Source organism: Meriones unguiculatus, chromosome 15 (assembly GCF_030254825.1).
Source record: "Meriones unguiculatus strain TT.TT164.6M chromosome 15, Bangor_MerUng_6.1, whole genome shotgun sequence".
NCBI lineage: Eukaryota > Metazoa > Chordata > Mammalia > Rodentia > Muridae > Meriones > Meriones unguiculatus.
In genome coordinates this window covers 42,326,694-42,349,032 of record NC_083362.1, presented here as the reverse complement: position 1 = coordinate 42,349,032, position 22,339 = coordinate 42,326,694, and the positions used below count along the sequence as shown (strand labels likewise).

At 40.3% G+C, this 22,339-nt stretch overlaps 1 protein-coding gene across 4 annotated transcripts in view; it reads left to right on the top strand.

Moving 5' to 3' along the window:
* Positions 1-22,339, top strand: part of Hecw2 (HECT, C2 and WW domain containing E3 ubiquitin protein ligase 2) — a 349,936-nt gene that overhangs the window by 274,528 nt on the left and 53,069 nt on the right. For all 4 annotated transcript variants that reach the window (XM_060368357.1, XM_060368358.1, XM_060368359.1 and 1 more), the window contains 3 exons: positions 236-338; positions 2,808-2,904; positions 16,467-16,550. In XM_060368357.1, coding sequence (XP_060224340.1) covers positions 236-338; positions 2,808-2,904; positions 16,467-16,550 — 284 coding nt within the window. The remainder of the gene's footprint in view (positions 1-235; positions 339-2,807; positions 2,905-16,466; positions 16,551-22,339) is intronic.

Below are 22,339 nucleotides of genomic sequence, written 5' to 3'. Positions count from 1 at the left end.
TTGGTTCTGCAGCCCTGGTAATTACAAGCAGATTGAACGACTGAGCCACACACACTCTCCGACCCAGCTTCCGTCAAAGACAGGACTGTCTCAACCCAGATCTTTTGAGGACCTGGGCTCAGCCCCGCAGCTGGCACCTGTTGTGACCAGTTGGATAAGTGTTTTGAACAGCTCAGTTGGACAGGCCAACACAGAGTCCTCTAGCTCTTGGTATAACTGTTGTTTGCATCTGCAGGTAGGAGAGGATTCTCGGCATGCAGGACCGCCAGTTCTTCCCCGGCCATCCAGCACGTTCAATACAGTCAGTAGGCCGCAGTACCAGGACATGGTGCCAGTGGGTATGTCCGCACTTCCTACAAATCTTTGCCAGTATTATCGTGTCGTTGCCCGGAGTGCGTGCTATGCTGACATGGGCCTCCTGCCAGCCTTCCACTTCCTATACTGCATCATAAAACCACTGCGTTATCCTTAAGAAATTTATAACAAAATCTTAGCTCCTTGAATCTAAGACAGCTTCTGCCTTATAAAATCCGGCAAGCAGCTGGGCATGGTGGCTCACACCTTTAATTCCAGAACCCACGGAGGCAGAGGCAGGCAGATCTCTGTGAGTTTGAGGCCAGCCTGGTCTACAAAGTGATTCTAGGACAGCCAAGGCTACATAGAGAAACCCTGTCTCAAACATAAATAAATAAATAAATAAATAAAAATCCTGTAGCCTTGCTTAGTAAGTATTGGATTGTTGAAGGTAATGAGATAATCTGCAATCATTGTAAATTAAGCATTTGAACAAACATAGAATTAGAATATATTGCACCCTGAGATAGAATTTAAGTGGCATGTGAATCCATGGCGGTCTCATATACTACTCCTGCAAGGCCACCACATTCTTCAGGGCTTTATAACAAACAGAAGGCAACAAAACCTCCAGATGGTAGACTGAAATAAACAGACGCAAGCTTCCAGGTCCGAAAACCACTCTCAACTGGTATTAAAATGGTGAAGCTAAAGGTAGTCATGATCTCAAACCTGGAGCGTGCAGAATGGAGAAACTGCTGAGAGGCAGATAGACTCTTCCCCCCATTGTAAATCAGAGCAGCTTTCTCTTTGTTTTGCTTTAAAATTCTCATTTAAACACCACAATACTTAACTGCTAGGGAAGATATCGTTATCATGAAGATGGTTTTCCCAGAGGAAGCCACCTCCATTATACTCCAGATGAGCTGACCCTGTGATTTCTCTAATGTGGGACGCTTGACTACATGGTTTGTGGTGGTGGGTGCATTTACAATCTACTCTAGAAACAAACAACAGAAACTCTGTGTCATAGAATATACTCTAATACTCATGACCTAAAGAAGTTTCACAATCAGCAGATAAGAAATCTAAGGCTGAAGTCTGTCTGCATTTGATAATGTCATCATTAACATGTAATGTGTTAATAAATACCACGTATATAACTTTCAAGAGCTATAAAATTATTGCTTAAGAAGTATCTCATCTCTGATCTTGTATGGAATAGAAAAGCAACTCCATTACAGAAGTATTTACCTATCATGAAATGCTCATTTGGGATCCTTAGAGTTGACATTGGAATTTCATTTTAGAGGATAGCATTTAAAAACTTTTAAAACATTTAACTACAGGCAAGGTGATGGTGCACACCTGTAATCCCACCACTAAGGGAGGCAGAGTCAGGTGGATCTCTGTGAGTTCAAAGCCAGTCTGGTCTATAAAGCAAGTCCAGGAGAGCCAAGACTACACAGAGAAACCCTGTTTAAAAAACAAAAACAAAAACAAAAACATTTAACTAAAATATGTGTGTATAGACAGCATGAAGTTTCAGGTACAACTACCTATAAAATTACTAGGCTCAGTGGTATTGAGAATTCAGACACTCTAACCTTGATTCTCTGTACCATATTTATTATCTATTTGTGATTATTAGTAATATAACTAAGCAGAATAATCTTACATACACAGATTCACTTTCCTGATAGAGAGGTAATAATGGTACCCCTAATGAATTTTAACGAACAATTTTGGTGTTTCTACAGCCATGTTAAGTAGTTTGTAGATTATTTTAAAATATCTGTTTTGCTAATAGTTGATGTTTTGTGTTGCTCTTGTTCATACAGTGGGCTTGCTACGGAGCCGTTTGCATTTGGCACCCATTTCCACACAGTTTGTCATTAACACTGTAGCTGTGGCTGTGGCTGTCACTGTTTTTGTGACTGTTGTTTGGGGCGGGGGATCTCTGGTTCTCTCTTTACCTCTCTGGCTAGAAGACTGAAGCCAGAAGATGGTTTGCGCTTCTTATGGTTGTCATTTTTGTGAGGTTGTCTGCTATTGGCATTTTGGTGTTGGTGGTGGTTTTGGTTTAGTCTAGCTTTTGAGACAGTCTTAACAGTGTAGCCCAGGTAGATATCAAACTCTGCTCCAGCTTCAGTCTTCCAAGTGCTGGGATTAGAGGTTTGCACCACGCCTGGCTTTAAGGTTGATTTCGGCAAGTTTAAAATGATGAATATCTAGAATTTTGTTGGTGAACTAACCTTGTCATTTGAAAGTAAATATGGTGCATCAGATGAGCTAAAAAAGAATAGCAAGTGACATGGATTAGGTGTGACCCTGACAATCAAATAACAGCTTAGACAACTGTGGCCACAGTTGCAGACCAGCTCCAAACTAAGGACTTGAATGAGTGAAATGAAAATTAGCCAGAAAATAAACTTTTTAAAGTCTGAATTTGGAACAGCATAGAAGTAGTAGTAGATTTTTTTTTTTAATTATTGGTTCTTTTTTTTTTTCAGCTTACAATGACAAAATTGTTGCATTTTTGCGTCAACCCAACATCCTTGAAATCCTACAAGAGCGCCAACCTGATCTTACCAGAAATCACTCACTCAGGTAAACAGGATTTGAGGGTTTATTTCAAGAGGCGTTAGTACCAGCTGTTAAACTTTGGTGACACCACCAGTCATGGGTGTGTGTTGGGGGTGGGGGGATAGTTCTTTCCTTCTAATGTTGCTTACAATGGTTATATATGAATATGTTCTGTCACTAACACCACCTAGTTTTAGCCCCAGTTTTCTCCACGAAGTACAAGAGTGTGGTAAGTTTGCCTAAATAACCTTGAATCCCTTTTACGGAAGAAATATTAAAAGGAAACAAATGAGCACAGCCAAGAAAACATCCCAGCTTGCAAACAACCACACTGGCATTTTAAGTGCAGCTTGACTCAACAAGAATAGTCTTTTACTGAGTTAAGATTTGTAAGGTCCTAGACTTGACATTCCGTTTTTCCTTAATGAAAACCCAGTAGAAGCCAGAGAATCTGCTTTCCCCTGTGTGAGTCCTCCTTTCAATATGCCGTGCTTCCAGTTTCCCCCGTCAAGGTATTTTATTCTTGGTTTGCCAAGAATGGTCTTTCTTCTAAAGCTCTGCTGTGAACCCTTTCAACAGCGCAGTGGCTCTCAGTCCTATGACAGAGGACAGTGTTCTCCTGGTCTCGGTGTACTGTGTATCACTGCTGGAAGAAGGGGAAAGCCTTATCTAACCTGGTGCTCACTTGACTTACACATACTTTTAATGGCAGATCTAACCTGGTGCTCTCTTGATTTATACATTATTTAATGGCAGAAATGTTTGCCAGTGGTGCAGTCCAAAAGCATATAGCAGTGGCTCTCAAAGACCCACTTTCTTCTGCCAAACTCATCTTCACCCAAATAATGTAGAAGCTCTATATGATACAAAACGCCAGGCCTCACCCCCCAGCACATACATGCACATGCACGCACACACGCACGGGGTGGGGAGCACTCTTCTGAATGCATCCCATTCCCGCGCATCTCATTCCCACAGACTAAGAAAGGAATCCTTGTGAAGTTTTCTGCTTTCCCTCTGCACTCTAGGTTATTATTGAAAGCAATTAGTACATCTTCAGATCTCTGCCATGGGGGAGGCTGCGTGATTTAATCTACCTAAACAGGGCATCTGACTTACCACAAGCCTTTAATGACTTAGAAGAACTTCAACAAACTTATTAGAGGGGCAGTGGGAGGCTCCGGCTGCCAGCATCCAGCCTTTTGTTTTTGTTCTGCCTTTGAGACTCCTGAAGAAGGCTGAAGGTTTTAATGTTTCTCTGTGGCGTTCAAGGTTCTCAGTTAAGCATCTTTCTTCTGCATAGACCTCACACAGTAATCTCTTCTAGAGAAATGACTTCATTGGCTTTGAGACATATTTCCATTTATGCTCCGAGACTCTGTACAGATTATGACCATGGGGAGCATCAGCAGGCATGACAAGCCACATAAAGCAGGAACTCAAATCAATGAGATAATGTCCTCCCTCACCAAGTATGTGTCACTCGCTGCTTTCGTTTCCGTTATAACAACAGAAGAAGTCTGTTTATCTGGGAGAACATTCTGTTTCACACATTCAAGACTGCACCGTAACGAACATCCCCACAACTGTAGGGGTGGAGTCTAAGCTGGGGTCTTTACTGTCGGGTTTTGGTGATTTCTTTGATCATAGATTGTGTTAGCAAGTTGTCATATGACAACATACCTGAGAGAACTAATGTATAAAGAAAAGGGCTTTGGTTTTAGTGTTCCCTAGTCCCTGATCTGGTGGACCTGTTGTCTTTGGTCCTCTGACTGGGGGTCACGGGCTGCCAAAAGGGAATAAGAGGAAACCAAATGCTCACCTTAGAGCTAGGAAGCAAGAATTACGAGCCAGGATCACTTGGTCCCCATCAGCGGCACAATCCTCATGACTTAAAAACCTTCCTCAAAGCATCTTCTCCTGGAAGTCCACAGCGCCACCCAGTACCACCATCTTGAAAAGAAAGACTTTAGCTTGTGGACCTTAAAGACACATGGGAGAGACATGGTTCATCTGTGCGTCACAGGTGTCTTTGAGCTCTGTGTTCCTGCCTGGCAGGGATTATCAACACGATTCCCGTGCAGTCTTCCTGACTGATGGCACAGCCACTTGAAAGAAGTAACCTTCCTGTCCCTGCGTAAGGGACTCCATTGGGAGACTGAAGTGGGTATCTCTTTGCTTTATGCTTCTCTTTGCTTATAATTCCTCTGAAGTCAGAACACAGCAAGCGAATTATTCTGCTTTATTCATATCCAGTTTTCTCTTCCGTGAGACTCCACTTTTCTCTTTTCATGAAGAATACCCATGGTTTTCCACGTACGGATGGCTTTTGCTTTCAACTGCTATTCTGAGACCTTGGTTCTCTCTAACCTTATCACGATTGATAAGGTTAGAATGGTGCCAAGTTGTCCCTCCAAATCCTTAGTCCTGGGAGGGGTTATTTCTCTAGTTAAAAAATGAACGTCCAGAGGGAGAGATTAATAATGTGTACTGCTTTCAGAGGACCCGAGGTTGGTTCCCAGGTTGGGTTGTTTATAACTACCTGTAGCTCCAGCTCCAGGGCATCTGCTGCCCTTCTCTGACTCTGTGAGAAACTGAGCTCACATGCACGTACCAATCTCCACATACATACATATAATTAAAAATAATGTTTTAAATAAACATTCAAGTTTGCTGCCGCTTCTGTCCGAGGGGAAGTGCCACTATTGGACTGTGCTGAATTGTACTGTTGCTTTTCACTGGAAGATAATAATCATACCAAGATATCTAGTACATGTGAAGATAAGAGCTGGAGTGAAAAATTCTTTTTAGTATCAAAATACAAATATCTTCATTTAAAACATCTTTTAAAAATATTTTATATATTTAAAATGAATAGAACACATTTTTTTTTTTTTAGTTCTGGCATTCGTATACTATTCCATTTATTATGTGCAAAGAACATCAGCCTGAGGTAAGAGTTGAGGATTTCCCTCTCTGGTGGTTAGCAGGCCCAGCCAGGAGGTCTGTTCCCCCGGGCGGCACTGATAGTGGGTGCCAGCCTGACCGTTCCTCCAAAGCTTCTTACAGGAAGTCGCTTGCCACAAGAACGTGTTCTGTTATACTTTTTTCCTTTTTGTTTAAGTAAATCCATTTCGTATTTTAAGTTACTAATAAAGAAATGAGCGAAGAAATTCTGAGCCGTGAGCGGCAAAGAGGCATGTGTCTCCATTTCACCAACAAGATGCAAACTCAAGTGTGGGCCTTTCTGTTCCTTCCTATCAGCCTTTATAGAGAACCTTGCAGTTTCGTTGTAGTTTAATTTTTCTCTGATTTAAAATTTGAAATTACATTTGCCTTGAAATTACAAAAAAATATATAGAAATTTTTTTAGAATTTAAAAGTCAAAGTTTCCCAAAACTAGCTTAAGTAAAACAAATCCTAATTCTTAACCCATTTCTCATCCAGTTTGATCACAAGTGAATTTTTCCACATTGAAATCGAGCTGGAAATATTAGCCTCAGCTATGATCTATACCCCTTGGTTTAAGCAACAGGAATTTACACCTGCTGATCCTGAAGCACATCCTGTCAGGGCCTGCCTTTCTCTGCCTCTTGGTCACCTCTGATTTGTTTGCTGCTCATTTAGATTTAAGGACCAACCTAGCAATGCTCTAATCTTTGCTGTGTTACTCAATTTAAATAACAGAAAATCTAGATTGGGACTGTTATTTTCCTGTGGACCATTTATATTGAATTTTTAAAAGCACCTCTTTAAAATAATTTACAGACTACTATATAATGGTCATTGGAAACTTTTGGTAGAAGATTGTCATCTCTCCCCAGGAGACCAGAAGTCGTGGCTCTTAGGAGGTAGTTAGGGATGTATCTTAAAAATTTGTATTTGGGGCCTGGAGACATGGCTCCACAATGGTAGACACTGGCTGCTCATCCTGAGGTCCTGAGTTCAAGTCTCATCACCCACATGGTGGTTCCCAGCCATCCATAATGAGACCTGATGTTCTTCTTTCTGATGCTCTCTTCTGTCATGCAGGCATACATGAAAATAGAGTGTTCATATACATAAATAAAGTTTTTTAAAAATTTGTATCTGTAGTCAGACAGACCTACATTTGAATTGTGACTCTACAGTTTATTTTTGACTCAGGGTGACTTAGAATGAAGCATTTAAGAGCCTTTCAAGCTATTACTCTAAAAACAGGATGTATGCTTCTGCCTTTCAGTATCCTTTTAAGATTAAGTGGAAGGATTATGAAGCTCTTTGTAGTGTGTGAACTGAGCAACGTGCCATAAAATGAAGTTATTACGTTACGTGTCTGTCCCTTACACTGTGACTGCATATTGCAAGGAACGTGTTTAAGATAATTTGTCCTTTGAGCTTCCCTAGAGTCTCTGAGCCACTGGCTCTGACACTGGTCATACATATAAATGGAGCCGTGTGAATCTGTGCATGTAATGGAACTTCAGTTAAAGCCTCTGTAGGTCATGGCTAACTTCATGCAGGAGGGCTGGCTGCTGGTACAATTTTCACCAGTTCCTACCTCTAAAGTCTTCTCTATGCATACAATGAAATCAGCCTCAGAGAGAAAGAGAGCTGAATAAATCCAGAAGAAATTTCTGAGGGCTAAAGTTTCGTGAAATATTTGCTATTCATGTCTTTATTTGAATGTATGTGGTAGTTTATATGTGCATATGAGGCTTTTGACATGTATGTATGTCTCATTTTTGCATTTTAGGGTATGTTTCTTTTAAAGCTAAAGTACATGAATTTATAGTTTCAATTTATGAATATATTTTATTTAAAATACTTGTTATCAAATGCATAACTAGTACTGTGATTCTTAGAAACTATAAAATTCTATAAATTCTGGTATATCAGAGATATTGATTCTTTAGAATGATAGACATAGAGCTCAATCTGTGAAATGCTTTAGGAAAGATGTATCATAACTAGAAATTTAGCATATTATAGTTAAACTCCTTTTTACAGAGTCCAAAATGTTTTACCTGTACTGAAGTTTCTTCTTATCTGTAGAGATGAAGTTCAAAGATCCCAGTGATTATTTGATATTTCCCATGGAATGAAACTCTCTCTATATATAATAGATACTTGTGATAAAATTTTATTTAGAAGGGCTGGAGAGATGGCACAGTGGTTAAAAGCACTGTCTGCTCTTCTAGAGGTCCTGAGTTCAATTCCCGGCAACCACATGGTGGCTCACAACCATCTATGATGTGATCTGATGCCGTCTTCTGGCATGTAGGTGTACATGCAGATGGAACACTCATATACATGAAATAAATGAATCTTTAAAATTTTTTTTGGATTTATAAATTTGGCGCAGCCAGAGTGCAACAATTCCAAAATAAAATAGGGCAGGTATAACAGTATGCAATAATAAAAGTTGTTTAAAGCATCCATTTGTTTATGTCTGGCACTTCCCATTTAATGTCTTTGAGCTATGGTTGACCATAGGTAACAGAAGACAGACAATAAAAGCCATGAGGCTGGAGAAATGGTTCAGTGGTCATGAGCACTTGCTACTCTTCCAGAGAACCAAAGTTTGATTCCCAGCACCCACATTTGGTGGCTCATAACTACCTGTAACTCCAGCCCCAGGAATGCCAGTGCCCTTCGGCCTTCACAATTATTGGCACTCACATCTTCACACACACACACACACACACACACACACACACACACACCCCTAATTAAAACTGAAAATAAATGTTTTTCCAAAGCCACGAGGAGTTTCTCTAAAGCCTCATTCTCCTAAGGAAGAAGTAAGGGAGGTAATAAGTAAAAGGGGCCCTACTCTATGTAGATTTGTGTTTTATTGGATGCATGGTTCCCATCGCTATTGAATTGGGAGAAATACAAACCCTTATCTGAATGATCTGCTTGATACTCATAGCATTATTCCAGTTTTATGGAGAGCTCAGTCTCTAAGCCACCATTCCTCACAGAAATTCTTGATACAAACCCACGGATTGAAGGAACAGTATGATTTGAATGGACTGCCAAAATCAGCACAGAAAAGGAGCGGATTGCAAGAGACCTAGCTTGGATCTGTCTCCAACATGTACTTCTGAGGAAAAAAGCATAAATAACTAAGCTTCCGGCTTAAACTCTCTTGAGGGCCGACAGCATGAAAAGCACCAGGCTAAATATCTGCATTCCAAATATGTTTAAGATGAAGAACCAGCGTTAAGCCAAATGCTAGCTCTGTAGATACTTTATATCTGTCTGCATCAGTGGTTCTCAACCTTCCCAACACGATGACCCTTTAATACAGTTCCTCATGTTGTGGTCACCCACCAACTGTAAGATTCTTTTGTCCCTATTTCATAACTGAAATTTTGCTACTGTCATGAATTGTGATGTAAATATCTGATATGCAACCCTAAGGGGGTCACAATCCACAGATTGAGAACCACTTCTGCGTGTCCATAAGAATCACATAAGGATGACAGGTCACATGGACTAAAATTCTAACTGAACCCTATAGGGGTAAGTAGGAAGACAATGGGCCCTTCTGTCGTGGGCCATCTGTCAACTCAGACTTCCCGTGACTCTGACAACCATCAGTGCGAATCACTAACTTGCCTTTCTTGGCCTGGGGCCATCAGGTTAGTCCAGCGCCTCTCTAAAGCCACCTTGGGCAGTTTGAAAGCACATGGATTTGCAGCCACGAGTGCCCCATGCAGGAAGCGACCTGGGTAGAGTCCGCACTGCCGGCTCCGGCGCTTCCTCAATACGTGCCCATCTTCAACTTTAAGACCAGAGAGGATTGGTTTCAATGAGAATGTTTTCTGGGGAAATTTCAGAATTAAGACATTGCTCGTTGTCCTCAGATGACCTCCTTCCTGTGAGAGAGTCGCTCTCTGGAGGCAAATGTCTACACTGGGAGGAAGTGGTTACTGAGTGTGAGAGGCACTCACTTGAAAAAGCGGCTTTCTCCTGCAGCTGTCCTTCATGCAGCTTAGCATTTTTGCTTTAATCCCTCCCGTACCTGCCTTTTCACATCCCTAGTGGATTCCAATTTAGTCACTAATGTGAAGTCAGCTTTCTGATTCTTTTTGTTCCCTGCCACAGCAGAAAATGAGAGCAGTATTGTTTATTACCAACATGGAGTCTGTGTTGTTGGGAGTCTGTGATTTTGGCATTGGCTGATCATGGGCTTGACTTGTATTTTGCTATTTTTGTGCTCTGTGAAGCACTGTGAAGCACATGTGGGCAGAGGCATATAGGAGAAATGACTTTTGCCCTCAAAAACTCATACCTCAGAAGAAATTTATGATCTTTGTTATAAACCACTAAATTGAATAGCATTTCTTCATGACACAGGACCCTTTCACCTTCATACATTAACAGAATAAACTTGAATAAATATTAATAATATTCAGAGTCCCCTAATTACAGTCAAATGTGTTAATAATATGTCTCAGACTATAATAATTCCAAATACTAAGTAGCTTTATAGAAATTTGTGTGATTCAAATTTCATTTTCTAATAGGAAAAGAAATATTGTAGGCCAGTCATGTTGACTGTAGCCACTTTTATTCTGAAGAAATTTAATATGTGTAAACCTAAAATGCATATTAATTTCCTATGTTTATAGTTTTATGAACCATAAAGCAAGAGATGTATAAATTAAGTTAAAACTAAGAAAATCAGTCTCATGTAAATTAATTCTTTTATTCTAAGTCCCCTGAAGGGCAGGCTATTTCTGGAGGTAGCACAATACCAGGGTGATGCTTCTAGAGGTTGGGGCTAGTTCCTATTCCATCGTCCTGCTTCCAAAATCCACTTAATAAATTGTTCTTGGGCAGAGGATTATCATATGGTAAACTAATGCACACAGAGTCTATACTTATCTTCACCAAAATGACGAGAGACAATAGAATTAATACTTTATTTGAGGTTGTTTTTTTTTTTTTTTTTCAGAAGTCAGATCTTTCACATTGAGAGTATTATCAGTAGAAAGAGACACTTGTCTTTTTCTAGGGAGCAGGGGCATTGGTTTTTTTAAGACAGGATTTGTCAATGTAACAGCTCTGGCTGTTCTGAAACTTATTTTGTAGACCAGGTTGGCCTGAAACTCACAGAGATCTGCCTGCCTCTGTCTCTCAGTGCTGGGAAAGACATACAACATCACTACCTGGCTTAGACACTTGTCTTTTGTCTCCTGTGTTGGATTCAATTTTTGTGCTTTGGCATCTAATGGTCTGTGACATGCATCCTAGGCCTTATCACAGCCATCATCTGCCCTCCACAACAGATAATTTATTTGTTTTTACTGACTCATTGTTTCAGTTTGCCAATTTATTTATAGAGTATCCCCAAATATAACAGTCATGTTACTGAACGCAACTCATGATATGTGAAATTCTACCACTTTTATGTTTGCATAATACTCTAGAGCTTTTGTTCATAGAGTAAGACATGGCATCTTTCATGCAATATTTAGCATAACTGCATTATGTACTTTTAAAGTCCATCTCTTTGTTTTCTCTTTAGCCTGTGGCAACTTATATTATTTAGCTTCCCTTGATCATTTTCATAACACAATTTAATAGTACAGTTAAAAAAAAAAACAAAGAAAAAAAAGTTCTGTCTTTCCAATCTAGTAAGAGAATTGTGCATGAGCAGAAAATGGACATTGGTATCATACTTGACCCCAGGGCCCTGGTGGCATAAGGTCAGACAGTCCTGGTCACTAACACTTGCAGCATCTGTCTAACTGCTCAGCACTTGTCTTGTAGTTGCACATCACGGAGCGTGATGCCACACGGTAAACAACTATGCACGTCATCTATAGTGTCCAAAATATGCTTCTATCAGCTTCATTGTTTTATCACCAAAATGAGAAGACTTAAAGCTTCCAGCAAAAGTTGGGATTTCTTCTGAAGATTTCTAGCAGATAGAGAACACAGATTAAGGAACACTGGTCTGTAGGACATTGGGCAAATGGATGATAACCAAAGAGCAGTTCCTTCTTCATTCTTGGAAAGTATGTGTTATTTCTGAGACTCTGCTTAACTCTGTCTTCCTCAATCTTAGTCCATTCTCTTAACCATCAATAAACTAAAGTCAGTTTTGTTTTTACATACAAAGACTTTATAAAGGATTTCTAGGCTAAGTGCATGTGCAAGACCTAAAACGGAGTTCAGTTCTATGAACAGAGGACTTTACATACTTTATATAATACTGGGGATTGGCTTAGCTTTCTCTTGCACCATAAGCTCCTGGACAGACAACTTTGTGGTGTTCTTTGAGTCTACAGTGTGAGTTCCAGGACAGCCAGGGCTATGCAGAAAAACCCTGTCTTGAAAAACCAAAAGAGAAAGAAAAGAAAGAAAGGAAGGAAGGAAAGAAGAAAGAGAGAAAGAAAGAGAAAAAGAAAGAAAGAAGAAAGAAAGAGAAAGAAAGAAAGAAAGAAAGAAAGAAAGAAAGAAAGAAAGAAAGAAAGAAAGAAAGAAAGGGAGGAGGGAGGGAGGGAGAGAGAGAGCTAATGGGTACCAGATGATGTGCTCTGGTGCTTCGTCCTAGAAGCATGACCCATAACTTGTCTCTGTGACAAATATGCTGGCCTGGTAGAAAACTAGTCTCAGTCCCCCTCTAGTATATTCTTCTCTGAAAAATCAAACCAGTTGTTTTCATTGCCTCGAAGTATGTGGAAAGTGATGAGCCATTTTCCCACTGGCATCAAGTCCCTGATGCCAACCTCCTTTCTTCCCTTTATCATATTCTCCTTGTGACTTAGCTGAGCGACACAATGTTCTTCTTACTCACAGGCCATGCAGCAGCCTAGAACATAGCATTTGTATTATCACTTTGTCCAATTCAAGTGGATAGAGTTGGGGAGAGTACAAGTTTTTGCTTCTATGCCAGCTGCCATGCTTTCACTGTGATGGTGGACTCAAGAGATAAAGGGTGTGTTTGTTGGCAATAGCCTCATGGTCAAAGCATATTGTTATTGGTCCTTACACAACAACTTCTGAGCTTAAGAGTTTGTTCCTTTTTCTACAAGGTAATTTTTTTTTCAATTTAGATTTTCTTAAAGCTAATTCTTAGATCTTTTACTAAAAAAAAAAAATTCACCAGATAATGGGCCTTGATTTCCATTGTATGTTTCAGAAAATGATACTAACACTAGTAGGACAATGGCTTCCTGGTTCGATCGTCAAGGCAGAATAACTTTGTCGGGAACCTGGCATCATAAGCACATTTTAAAGGAATAAATGTTCAAGTCTCATATCTTCATAGTCTCTTGTTGACTGTACAGGGCAGAAAAGAAGTGTTTCTAAAGATAGTAAAGGTTAGGTGCTTCCTACGCTAACAAACATAAGTGGATCCAGCCAGAGGAAAACAGTGTCTGATCCCTGCACCCTAACCCTGTAAGCTGTGTGGCTAAAGGCACGTTGGTGCCTGTGTGTTTGGGGATTTTTTCATCCAGGCAGTTTAACCTTACCTTCCACTTGATGGCTTGTAACTCTGTAAAGAATCTTAACAAGGTGACCTGGATCTTATGGACCTAAGATGCAGTGGAACTGGTGAAAATATGAAGCAGAGCAACATGGTGCTCAGCAGATAAGAACTGAATCTAGATGAGGAGCCAGAGACGGGTCTTGGTTTACGTTACTCCGCTCAGGACGCATTTTTCTAAGCCCTCAGAAGAAAGCCGTGTGTGTATTTGGCTTCTGTGCTCAACCAAATGAAATTGTTTCAGTGCCATAGTTTGGTTCATTGTTTTTTTCGAGACAGCGTTTCTCTGTGTAGCCTTAGCTGTCTTGGACTCGCTTTGTAGACCAGTCTGGCCTCGAACTCACAGAGATCTGCCTGCCTCTGCTGGGATTACAATGTGAGCCACCACGCCCAGCTTTCATATTTATATGTTTTTCCCCCTCTCATCTTATACATTACTATGATGTGCTCTGAAATAACATGAGATGAAATACAGAAATAATAAGAAAAAACTTTATTAAAATCACGTATGTTTGTATGAAAAGTTTAAGATACAAATATGAAGATGATTCATGAAACCAAAGATGTTGTCACATGTATGTGTGGTCAGAAAATGGCAGAAATAACGTGTCATTGCTCTGTGTGTGTGTGTGTGTGTGTGTCCTGTATTAGGGATCCAACCTAAAGCTCTTCATATGCCAGGCAAGCACTGTACCACTGATCTGTATTTCCCCACCGGACCCATAGCATTGTGTGTGACATCTATTTACACTTGTACGTTATATACACAATCTACTTCCGGGTCTTAGTAACGAAGAACGTTTCCGATTTTCGTTATTTAAAATATCCATGTTCTTTTTTTGCTGAAGCTAAAAGCACAGGTAGTAGCAGAGATGCTGCTTCAAGTGAGAAAGAGCTTGCCACACGTAACTTCCAGGTCTATCCTCAGCAAAGCGTATGGATATTCCTTTGAAATGGCAGGGGACAGGTCTGGGTGGTTGCTTCTTGAAGAGCGTGGAATCGCCCTTTCAAGCTGTTGCTTACATTCAGAGTCACAGGCGGCCTTACCTCAGAACAGGGACTGGTTTTACTGGCTGGGAGTAGTATTCTCTGTTATGACACTTTGGCAGCAGCATGTTCGAAGGGCTAAAATAACTATTTTCTCCCAACATTAGAAGCTGTTGCTGCACGCAGGCTCCTTTCCCTGTATGTTTTGTTCTGCACTTTTTGTTTGTTTTTCCTTGTAGTGCTGGGGATGAATTCAGGGCCTCCAGTGTGCTGGGCAAGCATTCTGATACCACATTCCAGCCCTACAAAGTTCTTCTCAAAAGCAAGGACTGTCTGTTGGGGATTTGGATCCCCCCCCCCTTTTTAACTCTTTTTAAATTTATTTCTTTATTTATTACAGTTTATTCACTTTGTATCCCAGCTGTAGCACCCTCCCTCGTGCCCTCCCAATCCCTTCTTATCTCCTCCTATGCCCCTCCCACAGTCCACTGATAAGGTAGGTCCTCCTTCCATCTGACCCTAGCCTATCAGGTCTCATCAGGACTGGCTGCATTGTCTTCCTCTGGAGCCTGGTAAGACTAGCCCCCCCCCTCAGGGGGAGTTGGTCAAAGAGCCAGCCCCTGTTCCTCTTGCTAGGGAACCAACTTGGAGACTGAGCTGTCATGGGCTACATCTGAGCAGGGGTTCTAGGTTATCTCCATGAATAATCCTTGGTTGGAGTGTCAGTCTCAGAAAAGACCCCAGTGCCCAGATTTTATGGTTCTTTTGCTCTCCTTGTGGAGCTCCTGTCCCCTCCAGGTCTATCTCCCCCTTCTTTCATAAGATTCCCTGCACTCTGCCCAAAGTTTGTCTATGAGTCTCAGCATCTGCTTCAAGACTCTGCTGGGTAGTCTTTTAGATGCCCTCTAAGGTAGGCTCCTGTCCTGCTCCCTGTTTTCTCACTCTTCCGATGTCTATCCTTCCTTCCTTCCTTCCTTCCTTCCTTCCTTCCTTCCTTCCTTTCTTCCTTTCTTTCTTTCCTTCTTCCCTTCCTTCTTTCCTTCTCTCTTTCTTTCCTTCTTTCCTTCTTTCTTTCCTTCTCTCTTTCTTTCCTTCTTTCCTTCCTTCTTTCCTCCTTCCTTCCTTCCTTCCTTTCTTTCTTTCTTTCTTTCTTTCTTTCTTTCTTTCTTTCTTTCTTTCTTTCTTTCCTTTTCCAGGGTCTTCCTTCCTGCTTAGCTTCTTTAAGTGTACAGATTTTAGTATGTTTATCCTATATTATATTTCTAATATCCACTTGTAAGTGAGTATATACTGTGTGTGTCATTCTGCTTCTGGGTTACCTCACTCAGGATGATCTTTTCCAGTTCTTACCATTTGCCTGCAATTTTAATGATTTCCTTGTTTTTAATTGCTGCATAGTATTCCATTGTGTAAAAGTACCACAATTTCTGTATCCATTCCTCAGTTGAGGGACATCTGGGGTATGCTGGGAAAGGATCTTCACCAACCCTGTAGCAGACAGAGGACTAGCATCCAAAATATATAAAGAAATAAAGAAGTTAAACAGCAACAAATCAAGTAGTCCAATTAAGAAATGGGGTACAGAGCTAAACAGAGAATTCTCAATAGAAGAATATCGAATGGCAGAGAAACACTTAAAAAAATGCTCAAGGTCCTTAGTCATTGGGAAAAGGCAAATCAAAATGACCCTGAGATTTCACCTTACACCCATAAGAATTGCTAAGATCAAAGACTCAACTAACAACACATGCTGGAAAGAATGTGTAGAAAGGGGAGCCCTCCTCCATTGCTGGTGAGAATGTAAACTTGTACAATCACTTTGGAAATCAGATGAGATGGGGCGCCTTCAGGGTGGTATGGCCGTAGACCACTTTGGAAATCAATCTGGCACTTTCTCAGAAAATTAGGAATAGTGTTACCTCAAGATCCAGCTGTAACACTCCTAGGCATATATCCAAAATATGCTCATGTACACAACGAGGGATTTGTATTCTAAGGTCCCATAGCACAGTGCCACATAATAGGTACCAATATGGCTATGACCATGGTAGAAAACATTATACCCCAAAAGCCTGACACATACATTTGCAATGTTTCCTTGCCCAAACAGGGAGAAGATCCAATTTATCCGTACTGAAGGGACCCCTGGATTGGTGCGGCTCTCAAGTGATGCAGACCTTGTCATGTTACTGAGGTATGTAAGGTAGGGACTCGGGTGGAGTCTCCTGCTGTCAGATGCTTAGCATATTTTAGAATAACACACCAGTGTTCGGTGGGCTAAAAAAAAAGAAACGTCTCCTTTCTTCTCAGTCTTAAGTAAAGCATCACATTGAAGATGCGGCTGTCATAATAATTCATTTCAGATTACATCTGGTATCCCCGAGATTTGCTTGTTCATGCTTTTACACTGCTGGGAAAGAGAAAGGTTATACAGACAAGCAAATCAAACGCCCCACTCAGCGGAACAGAAGGTAGCCACAGAAGTTTATACAGCTCTATGCAGCTTACCTTGGTGCAGAGCAGAGGTCACCTCTAGATTTTCTTTCCACCTTCTGTTTTCTCAAAATGTGCTTTGTCTCCTTTTGCTGGTTTCAGGTGTAGCTTATTTACTTTATGGTTTTGAGAGTTCAGGTTTGGGAAAGGAGAAAGTTGAGGTTTGGTCAAAGGTCCTGCTAATTTGATGGCGCTTCATGGAATTGACCCATTGTATTTCCTTTCATGGTGGTTAAATTTGGTTTAGTTTTAAATTTTAGAGTACTTTAGAAGGGCAACAGTAATGTTTTTAAAAATGTTTCTCATGTTTGATATCAACCCTCGAGCATAGGCAAATCAGAAATAAAATAATGCTTTGCAGGACCCAGTGGTTGGAAAACTGCGCTGGAGGTCTCAGGATCAAAGCCCCTCAAGCAACGATTTGTTTCTCCCAGAATGCTAAAACCACGGGGTGTTAGTTTTAGTTTGTTTTCTTTTCTTTTCTTTTTTTTTTTTTTATTCTTCTTCTTCTGGAGACAAGGTTTCTCTGTAGCCTTGGCTGTTCTGGAACTCACTCTGTAGACCAGACTGGCCTAGAACTCAGAGATCTAACCTGCCTCTGCCTCCCTTGTGCTGGGATTAAAGGAGAGTGGCACCATGGCTTAACTTGTTTGTTTTCTATGTTGATCTTGACCCTGAGTCTAATTAACTCTCTTTCTCCCAGTGTTTGTTGTCCTATCTCTTGGTGGTTCTTTGTTGCTGAAAAGTGACTTCCTTTGTTGATGTTGAAGCAAGATTTCAAAGGGTGTGATCACTGCCCAAAACTGTTTCTTTTCACTTGACCCTGGAGACCCTTGGTGAGGAAGTGTCTCTTCTCAATCTAGCAGATAACCCTTTTAGCTGAGGTATACAGAATCAGTTCTGAGAATAGGACATCCTGCCAGAAAGTCAGGACACTACTGATCTGCTCATACAAGAATATGATGTTTCTCTCATACACTTTTGTTGTAAAAATAAAGTAATAAAAACAAAAGTCAGATGTCTCTGAAAAGTCAGCAAAAGGAAAGATAGAGGAAGGAACAATAATTTAAGAGAGCACAGGCTTTTCTTTTGGGGGAAAAAATCTCCAGAGGGGAATCTCTAAGAATGAGAACCTCCCATATGCACACAAGCTGGGTTAGTGGAAGGCAGAAGAGGAGATGGGGAAGGAGTTTGAAAAGTTTCCTTTTGGCCTGAAATTGGAGTAAATAATGGAGAGCGGTGAGTAAAGGAATGTCAGGTGATGGCTAAACAGCCCTTGTGGCCAGCCAGGATGGATGTCTGAAGGGGGCAGAGGCAGGAATTAGGAAAATATGTCTGGAATGAGGATTATTGTGGTCTCACAGCCAAGAAACCAAAATGGAGAAGCTTTCCAAAATGGTGTGACCATGGTTACAAGTCTCATTCTTCATCTGTCCTTAGTTAAACAATCTTTAGGTGGTACAGTCTTAAATAGTTTAGTTAATTATAGCCAATGCATTTGTACTTTGTTAAAGACCATGGTGTACATGAATTTCTTTGCAAGACTACATCCTCTCCTGACTGAAGAATAAGCATGTTCACTGAAAATCAAGGGCCTTTGAAGAAGTTGGAGAATTTACTCACAAATTATAATTCTATAGTTACAACATGTTATGCATTCAGTTGTCGATCATCATTTCATTTGAGTTATCAAATGTATTTGTTAGTAGCACACACTGAACGCTGTACTATCAGTACTTACATGATAAATAATTTTCACTGCTTACTGGAAATGGGTGTTTCTATTCACAGGCTCTGCTCTTTTTTCAGTAGATTACTCTGAAGTTCATTTCAGTCGGTGACTGAGATGTGCTTGCTACATACTTACTGAGTGAATCCATGTCTTTTGGGTTCTACTTAAGAGGAGAATTAGACCTGCTGCAAATGTACTTTGATTATCTGTAAGCCACAGTGTAAGATTGTAGTATTTGAACATTATTCAAATCCAATTAAACCAATGTAAAGGCATTTTTCTATTACTGTTATAAAAATATATAAAAATTTAAATGGCCATTGAATTTGTTGCTAATTATTCATTTTTTATATTCTTTCAATAGTTAATTTTATTAAAAATGTAGCTTTATCAGGATTCACATAGGAAGTGACTAGTAAATTTGGACACACAAAACCTTTTAAAGCTGTAAAGATGCCAAAAGAAAAGGCATGAAAAGGTAGCCAACTGAAAGGATGATATTGATAACAGATAATAAGCAGGTGAAGGCTGGGCGGTGGTGGCACACGCCTTCGATCCCAGCACTTTGGGAGGCAGAGAGGTGGATCTCTGTGAGTTTGAGGCCAGCCTGATCTACAGAGTGAGTTCCAGGACAGCCAAGGCTATTACACAGAGAAACCCTGTCTTGAAAAATAAAAAACAAAACAACAACAGTAACAACAATAAAGCAGGTAAAGAATGACTTTCAATTATTTTGAAAGAAGAGAATCAGAATCTGGGTAAAGGAACTGAGATGGCATTTCACAGGAATTGAAGAGACTTGATTTATACATATGTGGGGAGACACTGGTGGCTATCAGATGCAATTTTGTACAGTGAACCACCATTTAACAGGACAGTTGTAGAACTCCAAAAGTCTGATGATGCCAAGTGAAGCTGAGGTTCTCATCGTAGCTGGTTTGTTGAGATTGAAGTTTTTGTTGAAACAACTTCTCTGGTACACAAATTGACAGCATGGTTTACAACTTAAAAAGCTAAAGATATTTTCTATTTTTAGGAATTATGTATCTATTTTACATGTCTTAGTGTTTTGCCTGTATGTGTGTATATACCATGCATGTGTTCAGTGTCTAGAGAGGCCAGAGAGTCTGATCCCCTGGTATCAGAGTTACAAATGGTTGTGAGCCACCATGTGGGTGCTGGGAACCAAATCCAAGTCCTTTGTAAGAACAGCAAATGCTCTTAACAGTGAGACATCACTCCAGTCCCCAATTTTGTCACATTTCAAATGAAATACTCTTCACATTTGTTACCAATTAAACACTTAAAATTTTCATCATCTCTCCAAGACTTTAAACATGAATGGATGTTGGATTTTGTCAAATGCCTTCTCAGCATCTAAGGAGATTATCATGTGGTTTTTCTCCTTCAGTTTGTTTATGTGGTGGATCACATTGATGGATTTCCATATATTGAACCACCCCTGCATGCCTGGGATGAAGCCTACTTGGTCATAGGGGATGATATCTTTGATGTGTTCTTGGATTCGGTTTGCAATTATTTTGTTGAGTATTTTTGCTTTGATGTTCATGAGGGACATTGGCCTGAAATTCTCTTTCTTTGTTGGGTCTTTGTGAGGTTTAGGTACCAAGGTGACTCTGGCTTCATAGAATGAGTTTGGTAGTGTTCCTTCTGCTTCTATTTTGTGGAATAGTTTGAAGAGTATTGGTGTTAGCTCTTTTTTGAAGGTCTGGTAGAATTCTGTGCTGAAACCATCTGACCCTGGGCTTTTTTTGTATGGTAGACTTTTGATGACTGTTTCTATGTCCTTAGGGGATATAGGACTATTTAATTGGTTTACTTGGTCTTAATTCAGCTTTGGCATGTGGAATCAGTCAAGAAAATTGTACATTTTATTTAGATTTTCAAATTTTGTGGCATATAGACTTTGGAAGTAAGTCCTAATTATTGTTTGAATTTCCTCAGTGTCTGTAGTTATGTCCCCCTTTTCATTTCTGATTTTGTTGATTTGGATAGTTTCTCTCAGCCTTTTAGTTAGTTTGGCTAAGGGTTTGTCTATCTTGTTGATTTTCTCAAAGAACCAGCTCTTGGTTTCATTGATTCTTTGAATTGTTTTATTTGTTTCTACTTTATTGATTTCAGCCCTGAGTTTGATTATTTCCAGCTGTCTACTCCTCTTTGGTGTGTCTGCTTCTTTTTTTTCTAGGGCTTTTAAGTGAGCTGTTAAGTTGCTTGTATGAGATGTTTCAAATTTCTTCTTGAAGGCACTTAGTGCTATGAACTTTCCTTTTAGCCCTGCTTTCATTGTGTCCCATAAGTTTGGGTATGTTGTGCCTTCATTTTCATTGAGTTCTAGGAAGACTTTAATTTCTTTCTTTATTTCTTCTCTGACCCAGCTGTCATTTAGTAGCAAGTTGTTCAGTTTCCATGTGTGTGTAGGCCTACGAATATATTCACTCATATAGACATATAATATAGGATAAACCTACTAAAATCTGTACACCTAAAGAAACTAATCAAGAGGGAGGACTCTTGCTAAAATGCTCAATTCCTATCCAGAGAGGCAAAGAGGCTGGACATCAGAAGAAGGAGAAAAGAGGGAACAAGTCAGGAGCCTGACACAGAGGGCCTCTGAAAAGCTCTGCCCTGAAGACTATCAATGCAGATGCTGAGACTTATGGGCAACCTCTGGGCAGAGTGCAGGGAATCTTATGAAAGAAATGGGAAACAGTAAGATCTGAAGAGGATAGGACCTCCACAAGGAAAGCAACAGAACCAAAAAGTCTGAGCACAGGGGTCTTTTCTGAGACTGATACTCCAACCAAGGACTATGCATGGAGATAACCTAAGACCCCTGCACAGATGTAGCCCATGGCAGTTCAGTATCCAAGTGGGTTCCATTGTAATAGGAACAGGGACTGTCTCTGACTTGAACTGATTGGCCTGCTCTTTAATTACCTCCCCTTGAGGGAGAAGCAGCATTACCAGGCCACAGAAGAAGACAATGCAGCCACTCCTCATGAGACCTAATTGTCTAGGATCAGAAGGAAGGAAAAGAAGACCTCCCCTATCAGTGGACTTGGGGAGGGGCATGCATGCAGAAGGTGGAGGAATGGAGGGATTGCGACTGGAAGAGGGAGGGAACCACAGGGGGGATATAAAGTGAATAAAGTGTAATTAATAAAGAATTAAAAAAAAATTTCATCATCGTAGAAAGCATGTAGAGAAAAAAAAATCTGTGCACCTTCTTAATGATAGAAATAAATGGACAGGTTTGTGTTGGAATAACATTTGTAAAGTTAAACTACATGAAGTACTGAATCAAAATAATGCTTGTTTGTTTTTTAAGGTAGGAGACCTTATGTCTGCCCTTGAAATGAAATTCCATCATTCATACATTTTGCCTTTGTGTGATAGTGATTTAGGGTAGCCCAGCATTTTGATAAACACTAAAGTCCACCAAAGTGAGTGCCGGTGCTTTCTGAGGACGCCTTAACCACATTTAAAATGTCAGTGTGAGTGTCTGGTAGAATACCATCCTATCTGTCGATTTGCAACAAGCCACAATCCCAGTTGAACACAGGGCTTGGTGTGGGGTTTGGGGCGGGCTGTGTTGGTATGTGCTCTCACTGAATAACTCTGCTTTTGTGTATGTATCATAGTCACGCTAAGAAACTCATATATACGAGAGATACCAGGCAGTAGGCGTTCTTGGTGCCATTGGTGATAAAAAGCAGGCAGTATGTTCATAGAATAGC